General features: G+C 38.5%; 2 protein-coding genes across 2 annotated transcripts; both read right to left on the bottom strand.

Annotated features, from left to right (window-relative positions):
* Positions 1 to 1,911: 1,911 nt before the first annotated feature.
* LOC145554236 (olfactory receptor 11H6-like) lies at positions 1,912 to 3,274 on the bottom strand. The gene has a single exon (XM_081613737.1). It carries the CDS (start codon positions 3,047 to 3,049, stop codon positions 2,126 to 2,128), a length of 924 nt encoding a protein of 307 aa, XP_081469863.1. The 5' UTR covers positions 3,050 to 3,274; the 3' UTR covers positions 1,912 to 2,125.
* A 3,385-nt stretch (positions 3,275 to 6,659) lies between these two features.
* On the bottom strand, positions 6,660 to 7,754 carry LOC145554235 (olfactory receptor 10H28-like). The gene has a single exon (XM_081613733.1). It carries the CDS (start codon positions 7,742 to 7,744, stop codon positions 6,812 to 6,814), a length of 933 nt encoding a protein of 310 aa, XP_081469859.1. The 5' UTR covers positions 7,745 to 7,754; the 3' UTR covers positions 6,660 to 6,811.
* Between the last annotated feature and the right edge of the window lie 6,411 nt (positions 7,755 to 14,165).

Raw genomic sequence — 14,165 nt, 5'->3', positions numbered from 1 at the left:
AGTCATAGACATTCATAAGGACTCGCTCATGTTCATGACAGATGTTATGTCATGTTTATGACGGTGTTGTTAGTCTTATGCACACCCCTTCAAATGAAGTGTTACAAAATACTCCTTTTGTTAATGTAAGTCTGTTTGCCAAAGTCTTCAGTTCTGTATCTCACAGAGGCAAAGACAACCAGTGAACCCTCAGTGAACTTAAATCCATAGGTGTTTGTGTTTTAGTTTTGTTGTGCTCCTTTCTGATTGTTTCTGTGTTTATTTCTGCTAGGAAAAGGTAAAAAGGTAAAAAGCTTGGACATCTGGGAGAGACTCAGAGTAGAGCCGCTGCTCTACTCTGAGTCTGAGAGGAGACAGATACCGGTCATATGCCATGAGGGCAAGGATGGACAGATCACTGCAGGCGAAGGAGTACAACACCTGTATCCAAAGCCAAGACTCAGGCTCCTGGTCTTGAATAGTTTATGCCTCAGTCTTGGTCTTGATCACATGATTCCTTTATCTTGGCACAAAGCAGCGTAGGGAAAACACTGCAGGCAGGTGCTGTACAGAATGGCATGCTTCTCAATGAGTCCATGAAAAAATAATTAGTGGAATTCTCTCTACTAAAGCCTGACGTACTCATGCACACCTCCTCTATTACCTACATGTTAACCTCTCAGACGTTGGCTCCTAACCCTATTTCCAAACCCACAGAGTTTTAAGGAGGTGCACTTAAATAATACATCTGTGAGCGTTCAACTGTGTAGTTTGCCACTGCCCTCCTAAAATGCCAGTGGCAGAGTGTGAACTTTATTTAATGTAAATGTGGCTATCAGAAAATGTATTTTTTCAACTCTCCACATCACTTACATTGCTTTTTGCCTCAATGAAATTATCTTTTTGTTTTTCCCACTTTCCTCTGTGGTTACTGTTGTTAATCATGAAATAACATTGAATGTCAGGGTGTTCAAACACACATGGATATGCATGAGCTGCTTTGCATTGAGCAGCTCATGCGAGATGCAGAGGGCTGAACAAACCTTTAGGTCCTTGCCGATGTGCATGCACATGGTTTTATAAATCTTGATTTTTCTTTAGGTTTACACCATTTTGGGCTTTTGGATACAAGTACAGTTTTATGAATCCTACTCAATCCTTTAAAAATGAGACGCCAAGTCTTTATAGAAGCAATTTATTAGCAAATCTTACAGGCTGCTGTGTGATATATTGCATGTAAGAAATAAAAAATAGAAAATCTTTGACCTGCATATCATATTACCCACATTAAATTGAAAGTAAATAAAATAGTTTATAAGAGCTTATTATAAATTTGTGACACAAATTATTTGTTTCTACCAACAAGCCTGAACACATTATTTCACAGATTGATGGATATTGTGTAGTAATTCCTGCTGTCTCTTAACACAATGGCAACTTGTGTTATTTGTGCAATTAATTGCTCATTCAAATTTTATCTATAGAGCAATTTTCATACATTTCAACAGAAAGTAGCTTAAGGAGACAAAAACAGGAGACGACAATCAAAACAACAGAAACAACTAGAAAAATAAGGTCAAGAAAAACTGAGAAAAATTAATTACAGTGCAGTTATGATGAAATTGTTTCGAACTACAATTGAATTTTTTCTTACCTTAAATACAATATATTAGAAGATAAGTTACAGTAAGTCATATTCAAAAATTGGAAAATGCATTTTGATGATGCTTGTCTTACAAAATTAAAAGTACCATTGAAAAATAACAATCCTTAATAAACTTCTAATAAAGTCAACATTTCTGCATTAATGTGTTAATGCAGAAAAGTCTGATTTTGTCTGAAGCAATAATATAATCATAAATGTTGTTCTTTCATTATCTTTAAACAAAAAAAACATAACGAAGAGAAAAAAATCATCAGAGTAGTGATGTGTTTCCCTGAATGAACTGAGTTACTTAAAAGTATTCTTCAATCGTATTCTAATTTACTGAATATGAATGAATGCTAATTACACCCAAAAAAGGAAAACATTTGGTTGAATTGAAAGAAAGGAGTTAAGAAAATAAAAGGGAGAAATGATGGTTAAAACACTTAAAATGACCATATACTTAATTTTTACAAAACAAAAAAAAGTAAGACAAGAGCATCATTTCATTTTCAGAGATGCAATAATTTTGTTTCTTATTTGGGTCAACTTAAAACCATATATCAGTGGATTCATTATAGGAGGAATGATGAGAAATTCTATTGAAACAAAGTATTTAAGAGTTGGTGGTAAATGATTGGACTCAAATCGAATATATATGACATCAAAAAGTATTGTTACTGAAAATGATATCAAGGAAATCAAATGCGGCACGCATGTTTGCATGAATTTTTTTCTGTTTTCCAAAGAACTGACACATGTTTTGATGAGAAACAGGTAGGACCACGCGATTACAACACTGTGGAGGCCGTAAAATATCATTGTGATATTTGAAACTACGTTGTTCACAAAAGTTTCAGCCGGAAAACAAGCAAGTAAAACAATACTCCCGTTCATACAAATAAGTCTGTTTAAATACGAGCTGCATAATTTCAACCTAGATGTAAGAAAAGTGCTTATAGATAAAATGCAGAAAGGTGTTAACCAGGCGAGACACACTAAAGTGATGACTCTCTGATTTGGGAAGACTGAGTGGTACTCCAGTGGTCGACATATAGCCAGATACCGGTCATATGCCATGAGGGCAAGGATGGACAGATCACTGCAGGCGAAGGAGTACAACACCTGAGCCTGCAGGAGGCAGCCTGAATAAGAGATGACATGAACAGGAGAGAGCAGATCTGACAGGAATTTGGGATAGAAAGCTGCTGTTCCATAAATGGTATTCAAGCAAAAAGCACAGAGCAGAATATACATCGGTTCATGGAGCTCATTATTCAAGATTATTGTCAAAACAAGACAAAGATTAACAAGGATAATTATAGAGTAACACATAATACTGAGAAAGAAAAAAAGTGACCTGTAATGTCTTGTCTCATTCAAACCTGAAAGTAAAAACATTGAAACTGTTGAAACATTGTTCATTTTCTTTAAGAAAATGTATCTTTACTCTCTTACGGAGTCCTTCCTTCCTTCTCTGTTGAATTTAGAAAGTCCTACAGTAGCTGTGATTTCAACTACCCTTCTTTCAGGCACGGCAGCAGAATGGCTTCCCTTAATACTTCATGAAGATAAAGTTGGTTCCACAGAGACAGACACGTGGGACACCACGGGGAGGCAGCTGCAATTACAAAATTGCAGAAGATTGGCTACAGCAGTCTGGTGAGAAAATAAATAAAAATGATTAACATTACAAACATTTACATTCATGATTGATAAGGCCTAAAACCCCTGAATACGTGCTATCAAATATTTCAACACACAGCACAATTAAAAAAGTATTACATTTACATTTTATTCACATGGAAATGCATGTGTTACACAGAAAAATACCAAAGTGACATGGGCCAAATTTCACAGTTGCTATCTATTGAGGTAACCACACTTACCTGTGACCTGCACCAGCAATCTCTCCCTCTCTTTCTCAGGTTTTTCAGTAATTATGAAATCCTTTAACATGTCATGTTATGTCTGCAATCTATTTGTATGTCCCTAATCATCACTGCCTTCTGATATTTGTCATAAGAGGCCAGTTAGTTAATTTATTTATTTAAAAAAAAATCTGGCTCTAAGTGGTCTTCATTTGGTAGTGGTCAGACAGGAAAGTGGGTTATGAGAGAGGGGGAAAAGTCACCAGGCCGGGACTTGAACCTGTGACACTGTCTTGGAGGACTAAGGCCTCCGAATATGGAGAGAGCTTTGCTCCTGTAGCAAGTTTAGAAAATGTGCTTTTATTTATTTTTATAATGTTTGAAATTTCACCAAATCCTGATCGACACTGAAGAATCCTATTTTTTGTTACATTTTAAGAATTGTATTATTTTATTTATTTTTGGTAAACACTACTACCTGTACTGTCGCTTTAAGAGAGTGTTCTATGACATCATTACTGTACTACTCTCAGTTGGCGCTAGGCTGCCTGAGAAGAGGTAGGAAAGTTTCTTTGCTCTTAGTTAAGTTCATCTTTTCTTTTATATTTATAAAATAATTGAAAGCACATGCAGCTGTGAATGTTTATGTTTTAATACATACTTTTCTTTTGACAAGAACATTTTTTGTAAATATTAGAGCAGATATTGTTATTAGTTAGTCACCGGATTTCTCCATGTGGTTATCTGCTAGGGGAATTCCGACTCCTGTGCATGGAAGAGCTGCAAGTTAAAGGGCTTTTTGTATTTCTATTTGTGCAGGTATGTGTATTTGGTTTTTGTTCTACAATGTTAAAGCTGGTTGTATTAAGTACACAAAACATCTTTGTAATGCAATTATTTCAGAGTTTCCTTTATTTTTTACAATTTTTTGTATTATTGTGAATTTATTTCTAGGAACAATACCACGATACCCTGAGTTGGCGCTAGGCTGCCCGAGAAGAGGGGAATTCCGACTCCTGTGCATGGAAGAGCTGCATGTTAAAGGGCTTTTTGTATTTCTATTTGTGCAGGCCTCTGCCAGCAACCTGCATTAAAGATCAACCAGCAACTCCAGTGGTCTGACTCCCTTTTTGATCTGAACACAGCATCAAGGTCAACCGACTGTATAAGACTAGATTCAGGGGCGGAGCTATAGGGGGGGTCAGATGGGGGGCCCGGGGCTGGAGGTGCCAGGGAGGGAGGAATGGTTTCAAGTCGTTTAAATGTCTGATTATAGATGGAAAAAGTGCGCCCTCACCTGTTGAGAAAGATGTATTTAATGTTAAAGTCAACAATTTCAGACCTCCACAGAATGCAGAACTTCACTGCATTCTGTGGAGGTAATTCACTTATTTGATTAAGGCATGTTGAACCAGGGACACGTATAAAAGTTTCAGGACTCTTGCCCTCCATTAGCCTGTGGGTTGTGGCCATGGCGGACAAAAGTTCTGAAAGAAACATAATGTCTCTGCAAGTTATGTTTGAAGATAGAATGAAACATGTGACTCAGGTTGACAAAAATGCTGGAGACCGCAACTGTAAACATTGTTGATGCCAGAAGGCTACCAGATGGTCTGATTGATTATAGGTCAAGAAAGGTTTGAAACCTTGTTAAGAAGGCAGCAGACCCACCAAGTCCACATGCACATGATCCAACCACTGACTAGGACTAAGGAGCCTCCTTCCTGCACCAACCTTGGACCCAGGTTAGAAATAAAAATGATGATTGTACTCCAGTCTATGCTTGTAGTCATATTGTAAAAATCATTGGCAATGTAAACTGCAGATATTGATGTACATGTCAGACAGTGTGCTGGCAAGTTATTTGTTAGGACATGTTAAATGTTTATCAAAAATGTAGAGAAAGAGGTAAAGCAGCATTGTTGACGTGTAGATCAAGGATCCAAAACTTCGGACATATTGAATATTAATAGCTCAGTTGTGAAAAGTTATCTGTGCTGACAAGGAAGTGTGGCCCAAAGGCCGGTATCAGCATTTCAAAATGCCTGAAAACATTATGAGGTCCAGTCAACACTGTTGCTGGTTTTCTTCACAGTTGCACCACAAAGCAGCTGTACAAGTTGTGATGCCGTATGAAAGAATCAGTGGTAAAAGAAACAATCCCTCCTGCAACACTTTCGTGTGGACAATCTGACGCTACCTTTTTAACTTTAATTTATCAAGATGATTAATTATTTATGCACCTCTGGTGTGACATTATAATAGGCTGGTTTAAATTTTCTGTGCCACCTCAACACATCCAAAAACACAGAGGATGGGCTGACAGTGCCACGTAGAGAATGCTTGCCCCATGTGTCGCTCCACCATGGAAAATAGCTGTTAATTTGACGGATTTGGCTGCCTCCTGTACTAACTTCATGCCTAATGACGGCCATGTTGGTGTACATTTCACATCACTAATTACAAAGACTAATGCTGTGGTTGGTCAGAGCACCAGCAGCTGAGGCATCCATCTCCACCTGGATAGCAGCTGCAACGTACAGCAGCCGTTTTCCTTGTAGCCGTTTCCTGATTGTTTACACACACCTGATTGTAAGGGCACGCTCTCTCGTCTCATTTTGAATTGTGGCCATGAAAATAGGCCTATGGTAATTTGGAAACATGAAATTAACATTTTCCAAGGACTTCCTATTGGAAGACAATCTCCTCATGGTTAAATGTCCAACCCTCTACAGAGATTATGTCCTTTAAAAATCTGTGATCCTTGTTATCTCTGAGGAGGGAATCCCTTCTATACTTATCAGGATTACACAAAATGGATGAATTGATCATCTTGTGGAAAAGTGTTTCCCACCCATTTTTAAATTTGATTTTAGTCAGTAAAGATGCAGCTTATTGAAAAAGAAGAAAAATTATGTTTAAAATAATATCCTGCAAGATGAAGCAGCCAAATAACAGCTAAAATATTTATGCATATTGCCAGGTTTGTCATGTAAACAATATTTTCCACAGATAATTTCCACAGCTGCCTTCCTAGCCTCGATTACATTTTGACAAAACATACAGTATAGTCTTCTCATATGTGACATTATTTTTAACATTTTATTCTCACAGAATATCAAAATATAAAACCATTTGAGATTAAACATTTCTGAAGTCAAATTTTAAACATGTAAATGTAGTTAACTTACCACCTTGAAACAAGAATGAAAGAAAAACATTTCTGAGCAGAAAAAACTAAATAGAAAGCAAAAATCAAAGTAAATGTTTATGAAAGCATTGCTTTTTAATACGTCTGAAAGAGTTGTGCTCACATTTATTTACATCTGAGAGTAACAAAAGTAATAATTCTGTTTCTAACTTTGGTCAGTTTGAAACCATAAATGAGTGGATTTATGAGGGGAGGAATGACAAGAAATTCCATTGCAATAAAATTTTGCAAAGTCTTGGCTACATCTGCAGAACTACGTCGATTATTAATAATATCAGTCAAAATAGTTAGAATAAAGGTGCACAAGGAAATTAAATGTGGCACACATGTTTGCATGAACTTGGCCCGGTTTTCCATAGAACTGGCACATCTTTTAATTATATACATGTATGACCAAACAATGAAGAAACCATAAAGAATACAAATAAGTATTGTAATGTTTGCAACAATTTCATTAATAGAGGTTTCATTAGGGAAACATGCCAGTGACACAATGCTCCAATTTACACAGAAAAGCCTGTTAATATATGGACGGCATAACTTTAGTTTATATGTCAGAAAAAGGTTGAGTGCAACAATGAAAGCTGATGTTAACCAAAAAAAGGACGCCAGCTTCATGACTCTCTGCTTCGACATGACTGAGTGGTACTCCAGTGGTCGACATATAGCCAGATACCGGTCATATGCCATGAGGGCAAGGATGGACAGGTCACTGCAGGCGAAGGTGTACAACACCTGAGCCTGCAGGAGGCAGCCTGAATAAGAGATGACATGAACAGGAGAGAGCAGATCTGACAGGAATTTAGGATAGAAACCTGCTGTTCCATAAAGAGCATTCATGCAAAAAGCACAGAGCAGAATATACATTGGTTCATGGAGCTCATTATCCAAGATGATGATCAGAATAAGACAAACATTTACAAGGACAGTCATGCAGTAACACATCAAACTGAGAAAGAAGAGAGCTGATTTGTGATTCCGACTCGTTTCATTCAGACCTGAAAGAAAAAACAGTGAAATTGTTGAAACATTATTCATTGTTTTAAGGTTAAGAAATGTGTCTATTGTTACAAAGGCAAACAACTCTCGTCAAGTGACGAGTCTTGCGTCTTCGCACTCTTTAGTAAAACCATGAATCAGCTAGGATTGCCAAGCAGCCAATCGGTGTGCTTTTAAACACAAAGACAAGGGTGGGATTTTCCAACCTCATGAATATTATCTGTTTTAACGGGGACAGAAAGGAGTGGTGCATCTCAGGGGCAATAATCAAAAATTAAGAAACTGTGGAAAGTTGTCTTAGCACTGACAGCTGAGGAAGTTCTGGAGGTTCTTGAATAATCAGTTATATGAACCGTAATCATTACAGTTAAAACAAAGAAAGTCTTCTGAAAAGCTTAAGCATTTACTACATTTTTAAGTAATTGCAACACTTTTAACTATAAAAACATGATAGAAGGATAAACTATTAACCTGTTTATATGATCTCAGCAAACAGAAAATAAAAAGGCCATACTGTCTGAACTGGACCAAGCCTGCAGGTCCAGATAATTGCTAGTCCCTGAGTCCTGTGCAGAGATTTCCATATTTTTCCAAGGAAATCTCACCCATCAGTCATCAATGACTATAGACCTGTTTCTCTGACATCTCGCATTATGAATCTACAAGAGAGACTCCTATTGGCCCATCTGTGTTGAAGATGCTGCCATAAACTCGGTTAAACTAACCCACTCTGGACAAAGAAGGCAGTACTGTGAGGATCAGGTTCTTTGATTTCTCCAGTACATTTAAGTCAATTCAGCCTGATTTCCTATGTCGGAAATGCCAGAAGACACAGGTGGAGGCCTCAACAATAACCTGGATCTATGACTACCTGACAACCAAATCACAGTGTGTGAGACTGAAGGGTAGTCTGTTTCACCAGGTGGTAAGGAGCACCACAGGGAGCTGTATTCTGTGCATTACTTTTCATTTTATACACTTCAGACTTCCAGAACAAAACTTCAATGACTCTGCAAGGACATTTTGTCACTTTAATCTGGATCCAGAGAAAGGTTATCACAGCCAAAATGAGTGATGAGGAAAAGGTTAACTGAGCTATGACGTCATTTTCCGACCTGCAGTCCAAAGTCATACGTACTGCTACATTGAAATTAAAATTAACTTACCTTTTAAATGGGTGCCGGAGAGCCCCCTTAATATAATGACAGAGTGTCAAGAAAATCAGTGTCGCAGAAAGTGGGTACGCACTGTATGCAACGCATAGGGGCGCTGAACTAGAGGGGACGCAGTGATGTCAGAATTAATAATGGTGTGGTATTCTCATTTAGTGAAGTAATTAAATTAGTTGTGCTACCACCCCACGCCACTAGAGGCAGTAGTAGGCCCGAAAAGGTGCAACTAAGGAGCAGATTAAGAAGTACATAGAAAGCTACAGAACTTGTTAAAAACTGTGAGCTGTTTTTAACAAGTAAAAGAGAGAAGTTCAAATACATGCTTAGAGCGAAACTCCTTCTTAAAGATGAAGCTATATCCCAGATTTGAAAAGAAAATAAAAACGGGAGACCGTGGATAATGTAGGAAATAGCGCCTCCCTTCAATTCCGGAGTGCATTGGTCCCATTTCCAAATAAGGTGCGAGACTGACAGTGGTCTGTTATGGAAGTAAATATGTGCCATCAGAATTTGAATAAAAAATGCATCTGAAACTAGGTAACTAGGAAACGTAGGTAACAGAACGACGTTTTGTACCGCAAAGTAAAAAGAATGTAAATTAATATATATCAATAAGAGAAGCAGTAGTTTGGATGACGCTATAATGACCATAAATGTATTAATTTATTCATAAATGAAGTCACATGAACAATACAGTAGATGAACAGAATGGGGTTGTGGTTATAATTAATGTCGGTAGAGTTCACAGCCCCTCCTTGAAGCATACAAGGCAGCCATATTAGCTTCTACATTAGCGGTAGCATCTCCTGGAAAATTACGACTTTTACTAAGACTGCCTGTCTCAGTCTCACCTAAGACAACATACAAACAACCCAGAAAGTCGCCACCCATCAGTTATCTTTAAAGATTCTAGACTTGGCGCAAGTGATATTCCTTTTTTAAATAAAACAGGGGAAAATTGGGTGTAGGACAGCCAAGAGAAGGGGGTGGAGGTCTAGCAGGGTAGCGAGAACTAATATGCCAGCATTACATGGCGTAAGATTAACAACGGCCCAAATCAAGCTTTAATATCATGTATCAAAGTTCATGCGCAAAATAAAATGTACTACAGAAATATGAAAGCATAGACTCACCGTTGGGTTTGCGTTTGCCTCCATGGTCGCTGGCCTCGGTGATGCTGGTATTTCTTCAATAGGTCATGTGATTGGCTCAGTGTTGAAATCTGACAACGATTGCTAATGTCTGTGACCTGAAGTAACCTCGCCATTTTTGTACAGCGAATTTTTAGATGTTGAATTTGAGACAGCGAATTTGAGCAAGTTGAATTTTTAGGGCACTGAAAATATTGCATTTGAATTTTTAAAAGTTGAATTTTTTTATATGCTGAATTTTTTTAACACTGAAAAATATATATATTGAAAATTTCATCACTTTGAAATAGGAATGTGAATTTTTTTAACAAATGAAAATTGCAAACGTGTACAAATAATGACACTGAATTTTTTTTTTAGGTCAAAATTGTATTCAGAATTAATTTTCAAATTGAAAAAGTAAGCGCAAATATACGACATTCAAGTTTCAGATGCATTTTTTAATTCAAATTCTGATGGCACATATTTACTTCCATAACAGACCACTGTCAGTCTCGCACCTTATTTGGAAATGGGACCAATGCACTCCGGAATTGAAGGGAGGCGCTATTTCCTACATTATCCACGGTCTCCCGTTTTTATTTTCTTTTAAAATCTGGGATATAGCTTAATCTTTAAGAAGGAGTTTCGCTCTAAGCATGTATTTGAACTTCTCTCTCTTTTTTTTAGGTCAAAATTGTATTCAGAATTAATTTTCAAATTGAAAAAGTAAGCGCAAATATACAACATTCAAGTTTCAGATGCATTTTTTATTCAAATTCTGATGGCACAAAATACTTCCATAGTCTGTCCCCGACCCTTTCTGTGTACTGCAGAAAGGGTCGTTAATGGTAGTTACCCACCATTAACAAGGTAATGGTGGGTAACTATGGCAACCAGTGACAGTTTAAAGGCCGCCTACTCTTTCTGCAGTCAGGTTGCGCACATCTGCCGTGTTAATAAAAAATCCGTCAGACAAGCCCATATAAAACGAAACTGTGACGTCACAATGTGACATCACAATACAACTCCAAAGGCAGAATTCTGACATCACTAGCGATTATTTAAGCTCATCACATCCATCTACCTTCATCACAACCTGTTAGCAGCCGTTGTCGATAGTTTCTCGTGAGAAGTTACTTAGCAGTACATAGTAGGATTTTCAACTTTGAAAAGTTAAAATGGAGTCCAACCAGAGTACAATCGAAGAAGTAGCATCCGACAACATAGTCGAGAGGGAAGTACAGCCACCCAAGCCACTCAAGCGCAAGAAGAAGAAGATGTCATTTACAGCCTGGTGGGCGCTGCATGGATCTGAGGAGCTTAAGACGTCAACTGAAAACGTGGAACAGCAGGACTCTTCATTGGCGCTTGAAAATGGATCGAGCGCCAAAGCACTGCAAAAAGTGGATGAAAAAGGGGATGAACAGCCACCCCGGAGTGAGTCCAACGAGAACAACGAGGTACCACTCAACACCTGTTCGGGGGAAGACATCCCCTCTGACCAAGACCTTTCTGCTGGAAATATCAAAAAGCAGAACGTAGAAGAGTCCATCGCTGAACCAGTAACCGATTCACTGGTTACCGAACAGGAATCGATCTCCGAACAGAAGAAGACACCAGAGAAGGAAGAGTCATCTAAGCCCAGCACTGAAATAGTTATCATTCAGAACACTTCTCTGCCTGAAGAAGATCATCAGGAGAATTCCTTTAAGACGGAGATTTGCAAGGAGGAACTTGTTAGTTTTACATCAGAGCCGCTGACCAAAAAGAAATCCGTCACAGTAACACAGAAGAAAGTCAACCAGAAAGGGGAAAAACAGTCAAAGACTAAGCGCAACAAGAAGACACCGCTATTGTGGAAATCATTCCCCGAGCCAGATGCTTGCATCGATCTGACGTTTTTTGCTCAAAACAGTGACATCAATGGTCCTCTGTCTGAAAATCAAAGTCACCAGGCAGGTTTGCCCAGAAGAGAAAAAAAGACATTGTGGAAAATGCTCCCAAAGTCTGAACCTTGCATAGATGTAAGTTTTTTTGCTCAGAATATTGAGGTCCAAAATATTTCAATGCCGGCTGAAGAACGTGATGAGGTAGCGTCCATGAAAAAGAAAAGTTCTACTAAGAACACTGTGATTTCTGCAACAGAGCTAGCGACCGAAAAGAAATCCATCACAGCAACACAGAAGAAAGTCGACCAGAAAGTGGAGAAGCAGTCAAAGACTAGGCGCAACAAGAAGACCCCATTGTTGTGGAAATCATTCCCAGAGCCAGATGCTTGCATTGATCTGACGTTTTTTGCTCAAAACAGTGACATCAACGGTTCTCTGTCTGAAAATCAAAGTCACCAGGCAGGTTTGCCCAGAAGCGAAAGAAAGACCTTGTGGAAAATGTTCCCAAAGTCTGAACCTTGCATAGATGTAAGTTTTTTTGCTCAGAATATTGACGTCCAAAATGTTTCAAAGCCAGCTGAAGAATGTGAAGAAGTAGCGTCCATGAAAAAGGAAAGTTCTACTAAGAACACTATGATTTCTGCAACAGAGCCGGTGACCGAAAAGAAATCCGTCACAGCAACACAGAAGAAAGTCGACCAGAAAGGGGATAAACAGTCAAAGACTAAACTTAACAAGAAGAAAATACCGTTTCACATTTGGTTGGAGAAACATGCCGCCACTGAACTAAGAACTTCAGGTGAAAATACTAGAACGGAAGACGACTCACTGGTTACCGAACAGGAATCGATCACCTTACTGAACGAGACACCAGAGAAGGAAGAGTCCTCATCCAGCACTGAAAATGTTATGAATCAGGAACAAAAACACTTAATGAAACAGCTCAATGACATGTCCGACGTAAATCAAAAACTAAATGCTGAACTTAAACAGCTAAAAGATCTCAAAAACAAATTACTCTCGGATAGAAGACAGAGGAAGAGTACAATGGTTTCAGTTCACACTCAGAGCAAATCACGAGTCGGTCAATCAGTATCAACTCAAACGGAGAACAGATTTCACTTGGAAACAGTTCATAAAGACATTTCTACCCAAACTGAGCAGTTTTTAATACTTAGAAAAGAACCTTCTAAAACATACATGAACAGACATCAGGATCGTCAGACAAAAGTAGCCAACGAGTCAGCAACGAGAGATGGATCTCAACTGAAAGCTGTCAATGATGAAAACGTTTCTGAGATTGAAAAATTACTTTCACTACTGCAAATAGTTGACAAAGCCCAGACAGAGAACATCGAAAACAAAATTCACACCAATGAAAAAGCCATCGGTGAAGTACTGCAGGTGATAAAGGAAGAAACGGTCTCCATAGCACAACAGAATGGAGACCACCAGGATGAGAAAAGGCAGTCAAAGAAATCAAAGCGTAAGCTCAAGAGAAAGGCAGCGACGAGCGAAACATCTGACCTGGAGAGCCTCTGTAAGAAGGCAAAGATACAACAAGAGGATTCTACAGTAGATACAATTGGGGTTAAGAGAGCTAAACGTAAGATCAGAAGAAAGGCAGCAGCGAGAGATGCATTTGAACGGAAAGCTGTCAATGATGAAAATGTTTCTGACATTGAAAAAGTACTTTCACTACTGGAAATAGTTGGAGACCAGACAGAGAGCATCGAAAACGAAATTCACACGAAGGAGACAGCCATCGGTGAAGTACTGCAGGTGAGAGAAGAAGAAAGGGTCTCCATAGCACAACAAAATGGAGACCATCAGGATGAGGGAAAGCGATCAAAGAAATCAAAGAGTAAGCTCAAGAGAAAGGCAGCGACGAGCGAAACATCTGACCTGGAGAGCCTCTGTAAGAAGGCAAAGATACAACTAGAGGATTCTAAAGTAGATACAATTGGGGATAAGAGAGCTAAACGTAAGATCAGAAGAAAGGCAGCAGCGAGAGATGCATTTGAACGGAAACCTGTCAATGATGAAAATGTTTCTGACATTGAAAAAGTACTTTCACTACTGGAAATAGTTGGAGACCAGACAGAGAGCATCGAAAACGAAATTCACACGAAGGAAACAGCCATCGGTGAAGTACTGCAGGTGAGAGAAGAAGAAAGTGTCTCCATAGCACAACAAAATGGAGACCATCAGGATGAGGAAATGTGTTCAAAGGAATCAAAGCGTAAGACCAAGAGAAAGGAAGCAA

Source organism: Poecilia reticulata, chromosome 2, assembly GCF_904066995.2.
Source record: "Poecilia reticulata chromosome 2, P_reticulata-male-v2, whole genome shotgun sequence".
In the NCBI taxonomy this organism is placed as follows: Eukaryota; Metazoa; Chordata; class Actinopteri; order Cyprinodontiformes; family Poeciliidae; genus Poecilia; species Poecilia reticulata.
Note: the sequence above shows the minus strand (reverse complement) of the source record. Positions and strands in the feature narration are given on the sequence as shown.